Here is a 20,297-nt window from a genome sequence, read left to right on the forward strand (position 1 = left end):
ACAACACTTGTGACGCTCAGTGTGTTACGTGTGCCTTGGCAGTCGCAAGTTTGCGTGTTTGAGCACATGGCTGTGGCGTGCTTTCACACGCGACTAGGTTGACTCCCGAAGTCGTAACCTTGTGATGCCTGCCAATAGGGTTGATGCTAATAAATGACAGTCATTTAAGCTAAGCCTAATCCGGATATTTTATGCACCTGCAGGAAGTCCTGTGACAGCAGCCACTGTAAGTGAATGTATAGGGGCGATATTTTAGGGACCCTGAGGGTTAGGCGCCATCTCGGCGTTCTGCCCCTATACTTCACCGAATTAATGTGCACTATACAGCGATGCAAATGTATTGATTCTTGCACTAAAAAAATCGCAGTATCGAGTTCTATGATTCTAAAATTAGCCGCAATATATTATGATAGAATGTGGTGATGAAATATCGTGTTGTTTAGTGGTGACTAATTAGCTTTATACTGCCAAGCCTGCCTCGGCAAAGCCCGTCTAACCTCCGAAGCTCCGCCGAGAGGACGGAATTGGGAAAGCTAATAGCCCTCTGCACGCACAACACACCAACCATACTATATATAGATATACCAAATAGCGCAAATGAAAGGTCTTAATGCATATAATAAGCGTGTAAAGTATGAAGATAAAGTATAATAAAATAGTAGTAGTGCAATGCCCTAAATGTATACTAAAAAGCCCGCTTCCTAAATCCGCATTCTAACTAAACCCTAACTCGCGAGTGCACTTAATCGACCGAGATACGTCGATTAGACACACTTTCAACTATTGATAGGTGTTTCTCGGCTTCTAATTGGCTAGTTAGATTATAGCTGCAATCGACATACGCTCGTTAGATAGCAGGTTCTCGTTTAGCTGTTTATATAGACCGATAGCAACGAGTGCTTCTTCGAGCGCTTTAATAGCCTCTTCTAGTGTCTCTTCCTTACGTAGGTAGTGTAGTACACGCTTATTAATATAGATATACTGCAGCTTGTTCACTTTAGCGGGTACTAGTCGGTTACGGGTATCCGTATAAATAAGATTTAGTACCGAGAATAAGCGCTCGGAAGGCACTAAAGACGCTACTATACGAGCGAGGCGGATAGCTATTAGTGCGAGTATTATAGCCTCACTCTGAATGAATTGCTAGAAGGTTGCTAGATCGTTTATATATATCTAGCACTTAGCATCCTTATAGAAGGGCCCTTCGCGGTTATAGAAGGCATTGAACTCGCTTATAGCTCGCTAGAGCCTGCCCTCTTGCACCCTACGTTGAATGAACTTATATAGGGTAATACGCTATTGTAACTCGGTCTAGTATAGAATAGGGTCCTTCGTAACCGATAAGCCTAGATCTAGTAGATAAGCAACAACGTAACAGTTAGTAACCTGCTAGTTAATCCGTGCCTTTAGTTTAGTCTCTAAGTGGAAGAAGTGCTCCTTTGTAAAGTTACTAGCTTTAGTAGCGGCCTTCTAGGCGGCCTTGATCTTCTACTAGTAAGGAATAATATACCGAATAAAGCACTAGTCAGACTCGGCTATTTTAATATACTCGCTAACCGGTTGAATAACCTCTTTAACTATATTAAGCTCAGTCTAGAAGCTTGGATTCTATACAATATCTCTAACCTTCTTCATTAGCTTGCTAGTCTTATCCTTCTTACCCCTAATAGTAGGAGGGTTGAAATTTATAAGGGCAGGCTTAGCCTTGCGGACGCTCTTCAATAAGGCTAGTTAAGTGCCCTAACGAGTGATTACTAATAAGACAAAGGCGACTGTCTTACTAATAGTCTCTCGTATGTGCTAGCGAAGAATACTAAGCTATAGAGGCGACCGTAAGAAGGTAGATACAATAAGCTGCGCTATGCCGAGGACCTTCGTAAAGAAGGGGATTCTCTCGAAGATATCTTTAAGGGATAACTAGAGAGAGTATGCTTAACAAGGCACGTAGAATAGGTGTAAATACGGCTCGTACGTAGCAATATTGCTCTAAGTTGCCCGTATTGTCGTATAGGTGTCCGTTACAATAGCATTCAGTCGCTTATAGAAGTCCGGATAGCGTAGCTTAATCTTGTCCACTTATCGCCTAAACTAGTAAGCGTACTATATTACAGTGAGGTTGTCGTTCCTAATAACCTCCGAGGATAAGAAGAAGGCGCTATAATATAGTACGTAAGCACAGAGGTTGATAACACGTTCTTTGTTAACGTTAGCGCTCTTATTAAAGATAAGGTTAATATATCGCTAGTTGAAGATAATCGGGTCTACCTTTAACTATATATCCTTATAAACCTCATTTAAAAGGTAGTCTGCAACGTTCTGTCTACTAGGCACGGTATAGGCGTTATTAAGTAAGTTGAAGGCGTCCTTAAACTATAGTGAATTGAACACTCTAAAGGACAGGCTACTTATAATAATACCCTTTAAGAACTTCCGTTATATAAGCTTTATACCTTCTAGACCGATTGCTAGCATTTAAATCTCGCGTTGCTTAATCCGCTGCTTAATCTTATAGTAGTTAAGGCTAAGACTAAGCAGATAGGCCTTATAGACCTCTAGGTGGTGTTGCTAACGTGTTGTATACGCTACCCTCTCTTTCCCGTAGTAGTTATAGCGGCTCCATTCGGTGTTCTTACTAGTAGGCTTCTAGTACTTGAAATGGACCGAAACATCGAGGTTTTCGGGGCGTCCGCGCTTAAGGGAGGAAGACATAATATAATAGAGTAGATTGCGCGTATAGAAGTATATATAATCGCGTTGTAGTAGTAGTTATAGACGCGTAGAGAGATTAGAAAGGAATCGTAGAAGTTAGGTTAGGAATGCTTAGTTATATTTCCTGCAGTTATTTATGCATTACGTAATAAATAAATGACATGTCATAATATGGAATGCCGTCATTTAATCATCCCTACCTACTAAAGCATCAAGGGATGTACAACCTGACTAAGCGAGATAGCGGACGGGGGCGATCCCCGTAAACGGTAGCTAGCTTGAAAACGTTAGACGTAAACTTTTTTGAGGTGCGGATAACTCCTTTAGGCAGTACGCTAGCTTTGACCAGTTAGCTCCCGTTTTTAGAGATCACCCCCTTCCACCATCTCGCTTAATCAGGGTGTATCAATGTCTTGTGCGCTCGCCGCTTTGTAGCGTTCGTTGCACACTGACACTGCAAGAGAGCATTTCGGCTACTTGCAATGCCACCGCAGCTGTACTGTGCAGCGTAGACTGTTCGACGACAACAACCGCGTGTTTGTGATCACGCTGATTTGCTTGTAAATGTTGGAGCAGACCGTCGCTTGAAAAAGGCTAGTTGATTCTGCGCAGGAGCTCTTGAGAGTCAGGCGATCAGAACCGGACTTTAACCCTTCTCCATCACTCACAATGATATCCGCATGTTTCTTGGTAGAACAGGGAATCAGCCTATTGATACATATGAACCAAATCCGAGGGTATCTCTTCCTAACGCCACATATGCAGCTCCCACATGCCACTTCGCCTCACTTGGCTACTATGCAGACCGTTGCCTCGCCAATCGACGTTATTATAGAGATGTTAAAGAGAAATATGAGCCTCGCACCGGTTACGAATCGCGCCTTCGGCTTTCGAGCGCTCCAGGTGCTGTGTCTGATCGTGAAATATGACCTTCGATCCCATTTTCATTTACTGGCACCTCCAGCGTTTGCGAAGAATCAGGGGAAGATACTTCACTGTTTTGTAGAAATTTTCTTTCGAGAAGGCCAACCACTTTATCCGACATTTGGTCAAGCAGCTTAGCCACAGTCACCTCATCAAGAGTCTTGCTCGTTGACCTCTCACCCAAGGCGCGAGCTGTGAGCTTCAGCTCTTTTTCAAGCTCACGAAGAGCGTCTGTGTTGATTTCTTCGGTTACAGATGCGGTTCCCAGCTTCCTGCGGTAGGTTCTGAGTGTCCGACAAACCGATTCTGTGGAGGCATTCAATGTACCGAAGCTTTTGTTGCTGGCGGCGGAGCTGCTCGTGCTCAGCACATTCTCGCTGCTTTTTGACCTCAATGACATCCCCAGCTTAGCGCCGCGGGCACCAGTCTTGGTTGAGTGCTTGGGACTGGGTGGCGAAGGCGAGCGCTGCATCATGCTGCGGCGTCGAGAAGGGTCAAAATTTGGCCGAAATCCAGGATCGAGACGGGGAGTTTGCGCAAGGGAGAGCCTACTCGTCTTTTTGCGCATCTTGTGTGGCGACGCTGGATACGATGGAGTCGATGCTGAGGGCGGCATGTTCTCATCAATCAGACGTTCTCGTCGCATTCTCGACATTTCCGAGTGCGATATCACCTTGCGAAGCGGAGGGCCCAGCGCTGGGAGAGCACTTTCTCCATTCGCTTCGTCAGACATCTGTGTTGTAGGTCTCGGGGCCATGACCATACTCTCCCAGAGAAATATTGTTGTGTCCGCCGCAACAGTGACTATCATAGGTGATAGACGGTCTGGGGTCTCGGCATCTGACCATCTTGACGCAACCAGTGCGAGGGCCGTAATGCCTTCAGTGTGGCCCCAATCGCAAGCAATTAGGGTCCCGTAGTCTGAGTACAAGCGAACCGACTTATCACTTCCAGATACGCCAGCTATCGTGGGATTGCCGTTGAGAGAAGGCGCAAATAAGATTTTGGACATGGCCACAGCCTCTCCCCCTTCGCCATCTGCGCATTTGAAGCCGAAGCCTGATTGCCCTGTCTTGATGTTGTATTTCATGATTGATCTGTCAACGGTCGAGACCAAGATCGTGTCCGGCTGCGATGTATTGCAAATACTTGTAGGAGCGGATTTCAAGGTTATCGCCCGTGCCATTGCAAAGGCCACTGGAGCAGAGTTGGGACCGTCGCGCTGGATACATTCTCGCACGACAATAGAGCGATCGGCGGAGCAAGACATCAATCGAAGGCCGTCTTCCGCTAGAAGCAAGCCCATCACAGCTCCGGCGTGCTCGTCCATGGTTTGCAAAAGCTCCAGCTTTCCCTCTCTGCACGCGAACAATTGCACGGTCCGATCGCGACTTGCGGAAGCCACGAGCTGCTCTTGATTCTTCTCGAAAGCGAGCAGGTCCATGACCTCAGCCGAATGCGCACGCACGTGATGGTGGATCTTGTTGGTGCTCAACTCCACCAGAGCGATGGTCCCATACCGATCGCCTCCAGCAATGTATTGACCATTGACCAGTAATGCGACTGCTCTCAGCTCGTTCGGAGTCCCCTCTGTCTGACTGAAATCGTTGATGGGCATTTCTACTGCCTCACTCGTTGAATCGCCATCAAGGTTCCAGAATCGCACCATGCCACTGCCGGAGAACGTCAAGAAAGCGGCATGACTGAGGGACATTGCTTGCACCGGGAGGACGCCAAGGACCGCGTCTTGGTGGGCAGGTAGACGACGGGGCCGCAATGATTCGCTTGCTCGCAAGCTCAAGCCAGGCTTGAACAGGCTGATCACACGATCAGAATTGATCTCAACCACGGCATCGCCAAGGGTGGCGAGTGCAACAGTGTGCGCTGGCCGCATGCCAGATTGAGAAGATTTCGTCGGCGATGTAGACGCTCTCCTTAGGGTCTTATCAGCGCCACGTCTTTCAAGGTCGGGTACCAGATATGAAGCAGATTGTGCCTCCTCTCCAGCAACATGAAACATATGTTGATTGTCTAACCTCGCGGCGGAAATGCGCATTCCAGCATTCGCTACGAGAGTAAGAGTCTGCATTCGTGCGCTGTCGTCCAGAAGGCAGATCTCTCCGCCCTCGGCGCAGACCAGCGCTTTGGAGTTTGAAATGGCCAGGACAGAGATGAATACAGCTTCTAGCAAGTCGCCGAGCAGTGAGTTTTTCCCAGCGAGAACGCGATGCTTTGGACTTAAAATGCTGTTGCCGAAGTCGGCAAACTTGCTGTCGTGTTTCTGTCGTGGCGTCGTTACGGCATTTCGATCGCGTTCTCGGACTTCGAATACTTCCTCCTCAGGCCTCCAGACTTTGACAAAGCGCAGGCCTACGGTCACGATGCTCCTACCGCACCACGCCATGCTGTAGATCAGCGAGGTGCACTTGTTACTGGCGTACAGGCTCGCTAGGCCTGTGCGCTCCTCGATACTCCACACATAGAGAAAGCCATCGTTCACAGTGCCCAGTGATGCAAGGTATCTCGAGTCAGGACTGAAGCGTACCGCCATGACTCCGAAGGTGTGCTCTGATAGGGTGCACAGTGGTGCCTCGGATGATCCGTCCCGCGCCGAGAAGATCAGAACCCTTGGTTTGTAGCCCGTCTCTCCGACGGCCAGCCACTTGGCATTGGGAGACAGGGCCACAGATGTCGCGGCTTTCACACGATCTTTCGCTGAGGTTGTCCTTCCAGTGGGCGAGTCGGGCCAATCGCGATTGGTGAGGGTGCTCGGAGAGGCGTTGTCCTTGAGATTGCCTAGCTGGCGATGTCGTGGGTCGCCGGGAGTAGGAGTAAGAGGCCAGGGACCATTGTCTCTGGAGACATTTACGATGCCGGTGGCGCTGGGATTTGCACGAAAGAACTCCTGCTTCACGCCAAGCTCTTCGTCTACAGTGGCAAGCACGGCTGCTGCGCCGGCGACACACACGAATGTGCGGCGATGGGGCAGAGAGTCGAAGGCATTGCTGGAGGCTGTGGTTGTGCCAATGACCTTTTTCAGGTGCAGGCCGGGCTCTTCGCGAGACACTTTGGTGGGCGATCGAGGGACGGGGGATTTGAAGAAGGGCGAGTGCGAGTGCGAGTGCGAGGGCGTGAGTCGTAGACGTCCAGATGCAGATTGCGAAGAGGTCATGCTGCTCCACGCGCACGTCGTCGGCTGTGCCAGCTACGGGGTGAGCATGATTGTCAGTGCTGGTGCGAGGCGGGTGCGAGGATGTAGGTATGTGCGTTGCTCACGGAAGTCGAGGGGAGTGCCAGCTGATGTGACGGCGCATTATCATGGCAACTGTTCACCTGCGCACGCACATTGAGTTCGAGTTGCCGTGGTGGTGGTGGTGGGTGGTGGTGGTGCTGGGGCGCGTGCGTGCTTGCGTGCGTGCGTGCGTGCGTGCGTGCGTGCGTGGAATGAAGATGCGTGGGCGCAGGCGCAGGCGCAGGCGCAGTCGCAGTCGCAGTCGCAGATGCTCCCAATGACAGGTCGCGATTCGCGATTACCAGCTGCTGGCAGTGTGCGGACCACTGGTCAAAGGCGCGTGCGGTACAACAACAACAACAATATTGAACGTTCCGTTCCCACCACTTCAACGGCGGTCAAGCGAGCCAATGAACATGGCGGAATGCCGAATGCCAGGGCCAGATGATAAGATCCATGATCCATCGCCGTGCTTTCCATGACGACGAAGGCGTGGAGGTGTATAGTGATGATAAGTTGTGATTGTTATTGTTATGCGACACTTCCTACGGCCGGCATGGTAGTTCTATGGCATGGCATGGCATGGCATGGCATGGCATGGCATGGCATGGCGTCTCACCATCGCGTACGAGTACATGTGCAAGCGACAGGCAGTGCGGCTCCGGCAGCTTCTACATACTACACTACTGTACAGTACTCTCCCGGGCACCGCACGCACGCACGCACTTTTGCCCAGCGCAGGAGCACGAGCACGAGATTTTACTGGAGACACCATGCCGCTGGACGGGCATCCAATAGGAAAGACTGCACGGTCGAATGGAGATGAGGCTCTGCCTGATGTTCGCAGGCATCGCCGCATCGCCGCATCGCCCAGAAAGCTTGCCAAGCCCTGCCGGGAAGCTGGAGCTCTCGCCGTAGCCGTCACTTAGCCGCTACCCGTCTACCACGCCTGCTCCGCTGCCCCGCTGCATACACGCCGTACACATTTCTCGGCGATGATGCGATGCTCATACTCACTCATCCTGTACAAAGGCCCGCCAACTGTCCTCCTTCGTGCGTCTTGCCACCTCTAATTCTACCAATTCTACCTCCACCTCCACCGCACAAACACCTCGGAAGCGTAGCTCAAATCAGCCGTCTACACTCCCAAGCCTGCACCCGACCGACACATTCACCGCACTGGCAGACAGACATCACCAACCATGTCTGAAGGCACACAGCAACCGCCTGCTGGCATCCCGGAGTCGCACTCCGCCGAGACTTATCATGTGCCAGACGCCTTTCTTGGGTACGTCCAGTCTTTGCCAGCCTCACCATGACGCCTGATTCATACTGAACATCATTTAGCAAGCATCCCGCGAAGCCTCATGTTGAGTCACTGGACCAATACAAGGACATGTACAAGGAATCCATTACGAATCCAGACAAGTTCTGGGCCAAGCTGGCGCGAGAGCTATTGACTTGGGAGAAAGATTTCCAGACCGTCCATACTGGTACGCTGGCGGGAGGTGACAATGCTTGGTTTTTGGAGGGCAAGCTGAATGCCTCCTACAACTGCGTGGATCGTCACGCGGCAAAGAACCCGCACAAGCCAGCCATCATTTACGAAGCCGATGAAGCGAGCGACGGCCGCATCATTACCTACGCCGAGCTTTTGCGAGAAGTCTCCAAGCTGTCCTGGGTACTCAAGCATATGGGCGTCAAGAAGGGTGACACTGTTGCTCTCTACCTTCCAATGATTCCAGAGGCCATCGTTGCCTTCCTCGCATGTACCCGTATCGGAGCAGTACATTCCGTCGTTTTCGCTGGTTTCAGTGCCGACTCCCTCCGAGACCGTATTATTGACGCTCAATCCAAAGTCGTCATCACTACCGACGAAGGAAAGCGTGGTGGCAAGACTATTGGCACCAAGAAGATCGTGGACGAGGCTTTGAAGCAATGTCCAGATGTCAAGAACTGCCTTGTGTACAAGCGAACCGGTGTCGAGGTTCCGTGGACGAAGGGGCGTGACCTTTGGTGGCACGAGGAGACGGAGAAATGGCCAGCTTATTTCGCGCCAGAGAGCATGAGCTCGGAGGATCCTCTTTTCTTGCTGTACACTTCCGGTTCCACTGGCAAGCCAAAGGGCGTCATGCACACAACTGCCGGCTACCTCCTTGGTGCTGCAGCAACTGGAAAGTACGTCTTCGACATTCATGACTCGGATAAATTCTTCTGCGGCGGTGACGTGGGGTGGATCACAGGACACACCTATGTCGTGTATGCTCCATTAGTGCTTGGCGTCGCCACTGTCGTCTTCGAAGGAACTCCCGCATACCCGGACTTTAGCAGATATTGGGAAGTCTGCGAGAAGCACAAGGTCACACAGTTCTACGTTGCACCGACTGCATTGCGATTGTTGAAGCGCGCTGGAGATCAGCATGTGAAGCATCAGATGAAGTCTCTCCGCGTTCTTGGCAGTGTCGGAGAGCCGATTGCTGCAGAGGTCTGGAAATGGTACCACGAGATCGTTGGAAAGAAGGAGGCGCACATTGTGGATGTGAGTAGCATTTCGTGCCCTGTCCGCTCGACCATGGAGGCTAATGAGAACGTGTCTAGACATACTGGCAGACCGAGACCGGGTCGCACGTCATCACACCACTTGGCGGTGTTACACCAACGAAACCTGGATCCGCATCCCTTCCGTTCTTTGGCATCGAGCCCGCGATTATTGATCCAGTCTCCGGCGAGGAGATCCAAGGGAACGACGTCGAAGGTGTGCTTGCCTTCAAGCAGGCATGGCCGTCAATGGCACGAACCGTCTGGGGTGCCCACAAGAGATATATGGATACATACCTCAACGTCTACAAAGGATACTATTTTACCGGTGACGGTGCAGCCCGAGACTACGAGGGCTACTACTGGATCCGCGGACGTGTCGATGATGTGGTCAATGTTTCCGGTCATCGTCTCTCCACTGCTGAGATTGAAGCAGCACTCATCGAGCATCACGCCGTGGGCGAGGCAGCAGTCGTCGGTGTCAATGACGAACTCACCGGTCAAGCCGTAAACGCCTTCGTATCGATCAAGGATGGCATCGAGATCAACGACCAGCTGAAGAAAGACCTCGTCCTGCAAGTCAGGAAATCCATCGGTCCATTCGCCGCACCCAAGGCCATTTACACCATCCCCGACCTACCAAAGACCCGATCCGGAAAGATTATGCGCCGAATTCTCCGAAAGATTCTTGCTGGCGAGGAAGATCAACTGGGTGACACATCGACTTTGGCTGATCCGTCGGTTGTTGATAAGATCATCGAAACCGTTCATGAGAGCAAGCCGAAGAAATAAAGATCGATTGATGCGCATCGTTTTAATGTGTCTTGGAGGATACCATTTCCGTAGCTTATCTGAACCGGAGCTGCTTGTCCATAGTATCAATGAATGTATGAAGTGTCTGAAAAGGGTCAAACAACAACAACCGCGCATGAGCGCTACCTTATTCTTGTTCATCGGCCTGAGACCTACCCTATGTCACGACATGAGCAGCGAACTTGTGCCGCTATCATTCATACCCACTATGCCTAATAAAGCCGACGTGTTACTGTTTTCGTTCGGTATGTATATGTCACTTCTCCTCCACCTGTACCGCGAACCACCTCATCGAAATCCCAGGATGACGAAGGCACGTCGTCAGCACAAGGCTCCGATCCAAAGTCCAGGCTGTCTGTCTACAACTTCTTCCATTCCATTCCATATTCACCATCTATCTACAACAATGTCCTTCCTTCCTTCCTTCCATCACATTGTACCTTACCCGTACCGAAACCCTAGCTTAGCACTTCGAACACCTGCGTCGAAATGCACCCACTTACTCGCTTTTGCTGATCATTCCCGCTGTCCTCAAATTCCTGCTAACAGGAACAAAAAAAATGCATGCAATGCAATGCAAAGATGTCATAAACTTCGTGACGGCCAGATGCCCGATTCCATCCCACCTATCCCTTTCCAACAAAAAGTCGAAAAACTCCTGTCCGCCATGACCTGTGCCAAAATAGGTTGCAAGAAACAGAAATAAGAACATATTAGCAGCAACTACGCGTACCGCACAGAACTACTCCTCTGATATACTGGCGGCGGCACAGGTGGTGAGCTCCAGGCCTGGTTCCCACGATTTTGCTGTGCCCAGCCTTGGCTAGGATGTGATGGAGGAGCGTAATAGCCGCCTTGCTGAGACATGGCCGGGCCACCACGGTTGCCGCCATTCCATCCTTGCCAGCCTCCTGGTGGCGGCGACGGAGTTTGCTTGCGCGCGCGGCCCCGTCGACAGCAGCGGAATAGGCAACTTAGAATAGCGAAAAGCAGAAGGCCTCCGACCGCGCTGCAAATGCCGATGACTAGAGCTTTGTGGTCTTCAATCCACGATTTGACTTGGCCACCAATGGAAGCTCCTTTGCACTGGCCCTGTAATGAAAGTCAGTAACGATGTTGACGTGGAGAAAGAGCACGAGACCGCTTACATTTCGGCAGCGGCCACCACCGCCACAGGGGGTACCGTTGAGGAAATTCTGCTGAAGACCATAGCATACTCCGGTACCAAACTCTGGGCTCGCGCAACTGATTGCACAGCCAGAGCTATCACATGCGTACGTATCGTTGCCCTGAGTGTAGCTTCCCATCACGCTTTTACACTGCTGATCACGGCTAGTGCATTGGCCAGAAGCACATTGCAGTTTGTCACCGCAATCAGTGCCATCTGGTTTGGTCTGGTCGGTGGGACACGACGAGGAGTTGCCTTGGCAGGTCTCTTGCGGATCGCAGTCACCCGTGCTTGCACGGCATACAGTGCCCGCCGATGCGAACTGGCAGTTCCTGCAGCAGTCCTCGTTGGAGTCGTCGCATACGGAGCCCTCTGTAAATTTGCAGGTGGTTGGGTTACAGCAGCGATCGTCCCCACATCCATCCTTGCCACCACAATCACAGTCTTCTCCCTGTTCCACAATCCCGTTGCCGCATTGCTGACCACTGATGGTAGTGACACCACGGTTATTCACCAAGCACTGGCCATTGACAGAGTTGCGATCCAAGGCACTACAGATATTTCCTACCGAGCATGGACTGAAATCAGTGATCCCTTGCGAAGTTGAGGGATTCATGATATACCGCTCCCCAGCATCACAAGTACTGGCGCTGAGAGGGCAGCACTGCTGTGAGTTGACGAAGTTTGAGTTCTGGCATGTGCTGCTGTCGCAATCGTGAACGGCGCCGAATGTGTGGCCTGTTTCGTGGGCGATGATCTGCCATTCTTGAGCACCTCGAGTGCGGATGACCACGTTTGCTCCTGTGACGGTCTCCTGGCCGCCATTGGTTTGGCCATTTCCAGTAACACTACCGTTGGTGGTGATGGACGTGCCCACGCACGCTTGACCCAGCCAGGCGAGGCCGACAGCAGATTCTGTATTGCAGGTGCTAAGCAGCGTCCAGTGGCTATTGGCGTCGCGCTGGTTGCCTCGCCATGCAGAGAACATGTTCAATCGGTCCTGAATATCAACGTTTCCCGAGCAAGCCTGATTCCACTCTGTAGCAGCAGCAGGGGTGCCTGGGCAGTTCCTGTCCGAAATGGTGAGATTCTGCAGGCCAAGCGATATGTTAAAGGCGCCCTCCCATACACCTGAAGCCTGATTCATCTGGGTGATGACATTCTCGCGGGCGGCTTGTTCATCGTTGAATTGCGCAGTGTAAGTACAATCGGTGGCAACTCCTACCAGGGCGACCTTGCGTGTAGATGGGCAGCCACGCGTTTGACCGACGGTGCTCGCAAGGTTCACGCCAGCACTGTTGCCGGCCGTAGTGCCATCAATCTGTCGCTTGCTGAAGACATTCGAAAAATCCATGACACCGTAAGAGGAAGCCGAGCGCTTGCTCTTCATGGCCACATAGACTGGGTGCTCGGGTTGTGCATTGAAGCTCAGCTTATCTGCTTGGCATATGGCGGCGGAAGCCAGCCTCTTCTTCAACTCCTGATGCTCTAGTGTATCCGGTAAGATGTCTGAATCCCTCCACAAGACCATATAGTCTTCGGAATGATCAATCTCGGGATCCAGCCGATGTCGTGTGCGCATATACTCGGTCGAAGTCTGAATGTGATGGTGGTCGTGGTTCATGCGGAATGCTGCAGCGAACAGTGGCTGCTGGCCGTCTTTCAGAACTGACACTCTCGCCCAGCCGACCTGTTGCCATTTATTCTGTCCCGCCGCGGGCCTTTGCGCCCATGCTGTGCCTTTGTATACCTTGTGATTTAGCCGATCCACGCTTTCTGTGTGGCGTATCGATCCATCTGGGTGGAGGTATTGGATGTTCGCATCGGGCGCGAGGATGTCGTGGTTTGGCTCCAGATGGAACTTGACATACAGCTCATCACGAATGTTGAATGTGAGGTCAAACTCGGACAGGGCTGTCAGGCGCGCGTTGTGGGTGTGAATGGTGGCATTCTGGACGGTCGAGAGGGCGCCGATCGGATTTCGGATGGTGCTACTGGCTTGTACAATGCTCGATAGCAGTGGTATGGAGGAAGCGAGGCCGAGTATTGGTCCGGGTCGTAAGCAGCGCATGGCCGCCGCGAGCGGGTTGAAGGCACGATTCAAGGAGTGGGAGTGGCGGCTCTCATGCGCAGGAGCAAAGTTTCAATGGGTCCCCGAGTACGATAGGGAATCGATCTCCTGCCAATGAGAGTCTCTACGGGGAAGAGCGTGGTTGTTGTACCAAAAAGACACAGTGAGTGTCGTGTCGTCAACGAGCGGAGGCAGCATGCGCTCACAGCAGTAGTAGTAGTGTACAGCAAGAGACAAGAGATGAGAAGGCGCTCAGCCGCCACCACAACTCACAAAGGCCAAGCTTGCAAGCGCCGAAGCGCGGTTCCACTTTGCTCCGAGAACCTAAACGCTACAGCCGCACTGGCCACGCTCCAGGCCGTGCTGAGATTCCGGCTCCTTCATTGGCTGGCGGTGGAGTTGTGTGTCTACCAGGTAACAACTGTTCCTGGGGCGATGGGAGAACAACATCACTCCATCTACTGCTACAGTATACCGCACCGACACGGCCCGGCCTGCAAACAACTTCACTGCTCACGCAAAGCAGCGCTGCATAGGAGTCACCTCCGTCCGCGAAGCACCAGCGCCTGTGCAACGCCGCCAGTCTACCCACATCGACTACTGAACGAGACGTGTGGATAGCCAAGAAGCCCAAGACATTCGATTGCGTACTCCTCGCCCGCCAAGTCATTTACTTTGCGGCCACTTTGCTTTTCGCTTACAAAGTCTTCTCCAAACTCCCTTCATACGTGCGTGCCTTGACGCTTTTCCCGCTCAACTTTCGCTTCGAACAGGGAGAGCATGAAGCGAGAAATTACGCAGATAACGTGATCGAGAACGATTCCGCCGAACATGATAAGCTGAGGCCGAGAGGTATTGTGAACACCTCCAGGGCAGCCATCTCTGAATGAGAGTGGCGAGACACACTGACAAAGTTCGTGTCACTTGACCAGCTATCTTTGTTGGACGTAGATCTGCCTCGCTCACTTGTGAAGACGTGTGAAGAGGTGAGAGCACAGCAGAACATCTGCCACACGCTGTCGAGGCCATCCTCCGGCGGGCTAAAGTAAGGTCTCTGCCCGTGCTGCTTCTATGTTCTATCACTAGGTAATCTTTGCCTGCCGCCAGCGTCAAGCTACCGTGGCGGAGTTCCAGAGCGCACTCTTGCTGCACCCTCGTCGACAGCCTTATTACCGACGCCGAAGCCATAACTTGGTCGTGTTTTCCGCCCTCGTCGATCACCGAATTGCTCGTCGAACTTTTTGATGGCAGTCAATGAATCCATATCTTCGCTAATCGATGCAGAAATCTCCTTGATCGCCTTCTCAAAATGTCGACCGGACAACACACGCTTCTCTGGAAGCTTGAATTCTTTGTCATCCTTCTTGCTCTGCGCCAGGTCGTTTTCTTCGCCGACGCAAGCAAGCGCCGCCGAGACGCAGAGGTTCTTCAGATCCGATCCAGAGTAAAGGGGTGTATCGCCTGCGAGCTTTGCCAGGTCCACGCTCTCATCCAATGTCTCGTCGTTCAGGTGTATTTTGAGAATCGACTCCCTGTCCTTCGCGACTGGAAGATCAACAAGAAGTCTTCGAGGAAGGCGTCGTAAGACTGCATCGTCCAAATCAAACGGCCGATTGCTAGCAACCATGACGAAGACATTGTGCATCTCCATGCCATCCCATTCTCTCAAGAACTGGTTGATGATTTCTCGGTGAGTATTCCTATTGCCAGCATTACTGCGACTGCCGAAGATAGCATCCGCTTCATCCAAGAACAGGATGCAAGGAGTCAGTTTCTTCGCAAGACTGAAAACCGCGCGGACCATTTTCTCTCCCTCGCCCACGTACTTTTCGTAGATCTGCGCCCCGCTTATCTCCAAGACTGTCGCGCCGGACTCCTTAGCGACCGCTTTAGCAAGTAGCGTTTTGCCAGTTCCAGGTGGCCCATAGAGCAGCAGACCAGGCAAACGATCTGCAGCTAGAATGCCATACTTGAAAGCGTCAGGCCGCTGTAATGACAGCGATGTCAACATCTTAAGGGCGTCGATAGTCTCCGGAGGAGCGTGGACTTGGTCGAACCCAGTCTTGATGTTCTGCGGATCAATAACACTTGGAAACAGTCGCGTCTCATGGCTGTTGCTGCTCTGCTTGAGCTTATCTAAACGAGACTGTCCTCCTTCGACCGAGTTTGGATCTCCCTCTGGTACCCCGTTGAGATCTGAAGACAACTGGAACCTGGCCATTCGTCGCATGTTCTTGTTATCGAAGGAGTCGCTTGCAGTCTTGGCTGCCTGCCATTCGATGTGAGATGCCAGTGCTATATGGCTAGCGTTCACAGAGCTCGACAATGCGTGGGATTGGGCAAGACCGATGGCAGTCAATACCAACGCTTGTACTCTGTCGAATGATAGTGGTTCCCGGTCTAGATCATATCCGCCCAATACCAGCAGCCGTTGAGCAGATTCAGAGTATGGATCGAAATCGCTTCCAGGCTGCAAAGTCTCGAGCATTCTACGGATATGCCTCAAGTTCATTTCTAGAAAGCGAGGATTCTTCGGTCCAGCCGCCCATGTTTCATCTGTGCTCGACTTGTAAAGCGCTTGATCCTCCTTGGACAGTTCGAACACAGCGGGAACGCGCACCTCTCGAAAATCATTCAGACCTGGGGTATGTGATATGAATGGGAACCCTTCAGCAGATGAGGTTCCTACAAGCACAACTTCTGATCCAGCCCGCCGCCGCTTTTGTGTAATACTTACCAGACAGCGGATGATGGCTTCTCCTAGTCGATTATGGCAGATCTCTCGCAGATTGCGTATGTGAATGATAGTCTTCGGTGGCCCCGAGCCTGCAGGAGCCTCTGCGCTGTAGCAATGTTCTGATGGTTCAAGCTTAACCCCAGATAGGCCCTTTCCAGTCTCATCACTAGAGGCGTGAACGTGCGCAGCCAGCAATCCAGACACATCTGGCAGCCAGCTGCCAGTATCCGATCGCCACATGCGCCACATTGCATTGTCGGACTGAGCATATGGACCGGCCGTGCGCGAGCCCAAGCGTCGCAAAGTCTCGTTACTCTGGGTGTGGGGAGCTCGTCGTTTCAGGGCAGGAGCATCAAGCAAGTCATCCAGCAATGCAGACAGCTTCGCGTCGTCGTACTTAGGTTCATCGGATGAAGGCATTGCTGTGAAGTGCTCTCGATGCATTGCTGATCTCTCCATTGGGACATTGATGTCCACTTCGAGTCGTGCTGGCGATTTCCGGACTCCAGTCGCAGCGTCCATCAACCTTCTCTGTAGACTGCTTAGACTAGTAAAGCCTAGTGCATCCACCTTCGTCCATCTGCCGCCCCAACCGCCCTGCGAATCGTTCATCTCATCTTCGTCTGCTTCGTCCTCCTCCAGATCATCCTCTCCCTCGTCCTCAGCGATGCGATCTGGACGACCAGATGATGGCGCAAACTTATTACAGAAGACATCGTAGGCCAGGTTGGAAAACGAGCCTGGCGTATCTGACCCCCTTCCCACATAGTCTGCTGTAAGCTCTGCAAGGTCATTGGCATCCAGGCGGATTATGTCTGATCCGGTGATAGCAGCAAGGTCTTCCACAAGGTCGTCCAGATGGGAGTCCGACCCGGAATCACGGCAGTGGAGTGTTAAATCAACCCTCGAAGCTGCTTGCGAAGAATGTTGAGGTACGTCTTTGGCCGTTGCAAAGGCTGCTCGGATGCCCATCTCTGCCTGCAGTATCGCCCACCGGAGTAGGGCGTGTGGGTTCACGTCTTTGTAGGCTTCGTCAGAGGGAGGTGTCTTGATAGGTTGATGCCGAGTATTCGAGCTTGTTTGATCAGGTGTGCCATTGCCATCACCCCGATGACTGTCGAAGAAGCTCTGCTCTGATAACTTTTGCTGCGCCAACTCCCCATCATTGGCCTCCCCGCCACTGGAAGTCCGCCCTTTTAGGTCTGGCACTGGCCACGCTTCATAATATGGCAATGTGAACAAGACATGGCCGGTGGCATTGTCAGCGCACTTCAGTACTTGGGCGGATTCAGCCTGCCGATCTGATTTTGCCCGTTCGACGTGCAGCTTTACATTATGAGTCAAAAACCACTCAGGTATCGGCGGCGGTTTTGGAACAGTTGGTGTCAGGGCCTCGCGCCGTCTCTGTCTCTTTGTCAATCCAGTTCGTTGCTTCTGTTCATCCTCAGCTATTTTCGCCTCGGATTGTGCGCCCTGCTTCGTATCGCTTTGCGCGACATCCCCGCGTGGTCTCTGCCCTTCTTCACGAAACTGAAAAGGCGTATGCTGCTCTGGCGGTAGGGTCGGGGGTCGATTGTCGCTTTGGTAGAGTACACTCTTGCTGAAACTTCGAATATGCTGCTGCGCGCATCTGGGATGGTTCGACCGTGATTGAGAGCGGCTTCTGTTGGCCAAGCGTACGCTCTGCCGGACTATTGGGCGCATTCGCGGAGCCGAGTGTAAAGACGGTGGTCGCAATGTGTGCAGCCGTTGGGAGACAAGGTCCTCGGTCAAGTTCTGCGAAAGCTGGCTGATTGTCCACGTCCACTGTTCCACACCAGCCACACAGCCCACAGGGCGCGAGTCAACTTACCTGCACAGATCTCTTTAATTCAGAGCGACGACATCTCAGTGACATCGCGAATGCTTCGGTCTCTGAACTCATCCCAGATCGATGGAACTTCCAAGGAGCAGGAGACAGACATGAGTTCAACTATCTCCCGATCGTGTCTTCCTGCTAACCATACATTTCCGTCGGGTTCAAAGAACGCCTATCGTGCCATGACGAGATACGAGCGAATGAACAGCAACAATGGAAGGCGGAGTCAAAGTACGATCTTTTCAACTGTCTGATTATTTCTCGCAAGGTCGAGCTACTCGTAAGACATTACTTGATATCTGGTATCGCTGAACGTTACAGAAAGAAAGTGATCATCATAATCCACGCTTGAGTCACTCTGCTCTCCTGGCTCTCATCCAGGTCGCATGGGTATCTCCTGTTTGAGTGTTTTTGTACAATGGTCAGTTGCCTGTTGGGTCGTGTTGCGCGTGATTTCTATCCAACCCAGCCTTGACAACTAATAATTGGTAGAGGTCGTAGTGTGCGTAGTAGTCGTTGTATCATATCCATATGGGTTCGTAGCGCCCGTGCCGGTAGGAGCAGTATAGTATCCAGTGTGTGCAGCTGCTGGTTGAGGAGCGTAGGTGGTTGGCTCAACTTTATCGTGACCAAGTCCAGCGTTGTTACCGACGGTGGTACCCGTCTCGTACGAAGTACGATTGTTTGTGCCAGCGCCGATACCACCTGCCATCTCAGCATCTCTCGTCGCATTCTTCGGTTTTCGCTGCCAGAACTTGCGCTTGCCGTAGCCCGAGCTGTAATTGTTTGCTAATGGAGTAGTTCGAAGGTCAGCAAGTGTCTGAACTTTTAGGATGCTTTGGTGTGAACGTACATGGTCCTGGTCCGAATCGCTTCTCTTTCTTGTGGTGTCTGACGAGAGCGACTTGCATCACGGCAGTAAGCAAGAAGACGAAGACGCCGATGATCGATACCGCAAAGACAGCCGTGTTCAGTCTGCAAGCAGTGTGAGGAGATACTTGGTATGTGGTGTTGTCTCCTGAACCAAATCCAAAGTTGCCTCCGAAACCAGAAGAATCCTGGCTCGATGAGCCGATTCCGAGAGGTGTGTTGACTATGCCTTTGCAGCTAGAAGCACCGTGTCTTGTCATGATGGCAATGGCTATCATGGCGCCAACAAAGCAGAGATCGAGCACCTAAGCCAGTGTCAGTATGTGGAACGACGTACAGCTGCCGGCGAGACGTACAATAGCCAAGAAAGCGAAGGCAGAGATTCCTCCGAGGCAGCATGTAAGAACGACTGCGAATATGGTGTACAGGACTGCGGCGCCAGCGAGCCCAGTGACCGCTTTCTCCCATCGCGGAATATGCGCATCTCTGTCGGCGAGGACGGCGAGGAAGTAGCTGTAGATGCCGAGCGCAACAGCACTGCATCCAAAGGCCAATGCGTACAGAAGCGTCTGAAAGAGACGCAACGCGCCTCCTTTGATAATACCCATGGTTGTTTGGTGTCGACGAGTCAAGTCTTGTGTTCGTTTGGCAAGAAGGTCGGGAAGAGGGTTCGTCGCAGGAGTGGCTCGAGTGATGTCGGAGATCTATGTACTGCCTTTGTGTTGACACCACTCAGCCACAATAGAGCTACGTCACTCGAAGTATGTGTGCAGCAATTTGCAGCTAAGCAATGCAAGTGCAAAAGCTAGTGCGTGTTCCTGGTTTACCGCAAGATCGGGAAGGCATGATTCGCCCTTGCCTCCTCCGAGGACATCACGCATCAGCCACAGAGACCGCCACATGCTGCTCCAACCTGGAGAGTTTTTGGACAGCACACTTGGTGATTGCTGGCGGGTCACGAGGCGCAGCCGATCTGAATTTCGCGATGTTGAGAGGCATCGCGACGTCTGCTTTCGGTTAGAAGCATAAAGCTTGTTCCCTTTTCGTGGCTTGTGACGTTTCGCCATTGGCATTTGTCGTCATTCCTGCTCGACAATCCTGGCACGATTCACAGCGCAAGGCGAGGCAAGGCAACTTGACGACTGAACCAATGGACAACTGGAGTAGCGGACACACTGCCTGCAAAAGTGAGCCTGATATGAGCTGACACCAGACTCTCCTAGCCTAGGCACGTGAACCATGGCCCGAGCACATGATGGCTGACGGAGACAAATTGTTACGCATCTTCAACTTGGGTTGAATGAAGAACTGAATTCTGCAGACGTGGCGACTCAACTATCCATTCTGCGGAAACAACACACTGCACGCGAACGAGAA

At 52.0% G+C, this 20,297-nt stretch overlaps 5 protein-coding genes across 5 annotated transcripts; 1 reads left to right on the forward strand and 4 right to left on the reverse strand.

The window, feature by feature from the left end:
* Positions 1-3,715: 3,715 nt before the first annotated feature.
* Positions 3,716-6,697, reverse strand: MYCFIDRAFT_123906 (uncharacterized protein; the record flags this gene model as incomplete). The annotated part of the gene is made up of 3 exons (XM_007923168.1): positions 3,716-3,939; positions 4,081-5,564; positions 5,652-6,697. Coding segments are annotated over 3 exons (2,754 nt in total), but the record flags the coding sequence as incomplete, so codon positions are not given.
* A 1,156-nt stretch (positions 6,698-7,853) lies between these two features.
* MYCFIDRAFT_55238 (uncharacterized protein) lies at positions 7,854-10,322 on the forward strand. The gene is made up of 3 exons (XM_007921943.1): positions 7,854-8,153; positions 8,213-9,404; positions 9,464-10,322. Exons 1-3 carry the CDS (start codon positions 8,068-8,070, stop codon positions 10,193-10,195), a joined length of 2,010 nt encoding a protein of 669 aa, XP_007920134.1. The 5' UTR covers positions 7,854-8,067; the 3' UTR covers positions 10,196-10,322.
* A 617-nt stretch (positions 10,323-10,939) lies between these two features.
* MYCFIDRAFT_26032 (uncharacterized protein) lies at positions 10,940-13,455 on the reverse strand (the record flags this gene model as incomplete). Its single annotated transcript, XM_007921533.1, has 2 exons — positions 10,940-11,308; positions 11,365-13,455. The coding sequence occupies 2 exons, from the start codon at positions 13,453-13,455 to the stop codon at positions 10,940-10,942; spliced, it is 2,460 nt and encodes an 819-aa protein (XP_007919724.1).
* Positions 13,456-13,484: 29 nt separating this feature from the next.
* Positions 13,485-17,896, reverse strand: MYCFIDRAFT_205949 (uncharacterized protein; the record flags this gene model as incomplete). Its single annotated transcript, XM_007923169.1, has 10 exons — positions 13,485-13,723; positions 13,766-13,779; positions 13,806-13,949; positions 13,973-14,021; positions 14,048-14,164; positions 14,198-14,294; positions 14,321-14,391; positions 14,422-14,509; positions 14,539-14,601; positions 14,633-17,896. The coding sequence occupies 10 exons, from the start codon at positions 17,894-17,896 to the stop codon at positions 13,485-13,487; spliced, it is 4,146 nt and encodes a 1,381-aa protein (XP_007921360.1).
* Positions 17,897-18,573: 677 nt separating this feature from the next.
* MYCFIDRAFT_124602 (uncharacterized protein) lies at positions 18,574-19,519 on the reverse strand (the record flags this gene model as incomplete). Its single annotated transcript, XM_007923170.1, has 3 exons — positions 18,574-18,839; positions 18,904-19,225; positions 19,277-19,519. Coding segments are annotated over 3 exons (831 nt in total), but the record flags the coding sequence as incomplete, so codon positions are not given.
* Between the last annotated feature and the right edge of the window lie 778 nt (positions 19,520-20,297).

The sequence above is a fragment of the Pseudocercospora fijiensis genome (genome assembly GCF_000340215.1).
Source record: "Pseudocercospora fijiensis CIRAD86 unplaced genomic scaffold MYCFIscaffold_1, whole genome shotgun sequence".
Lineage (NCBI taxonomy): Eukaryota > Fungi > Ascomycota > Dothideomycetes > Mycosphaerellales > Mycosphaerellaceae > Pseudocercospora > Pseudocercospora fijiensis.

Coding starts and splice junctions, on each gene's coding strand:
- MYCFIDRAFT_55238 (XM_007921943.1), top strand. CDS start 8,068: ATGTCTGAAGGCACACAGCAACCGCCTGCTGGCATCCCGGAGTCGCAC. Junction 8,154..8,212: donor GTGCCAGACGCCTTTCTTGG/GTACGTCCAGTC, acceptor AACATCATTTAG/CAAGCATCCCGCGAAGCCTC. Junction 9,405..9,463: donor AGGAGGCGCACATTGTGGAT/GTGAGTAGCATT, acceptor GAACGTGTCTAG/ACATACTGGCAGACCGAGAC.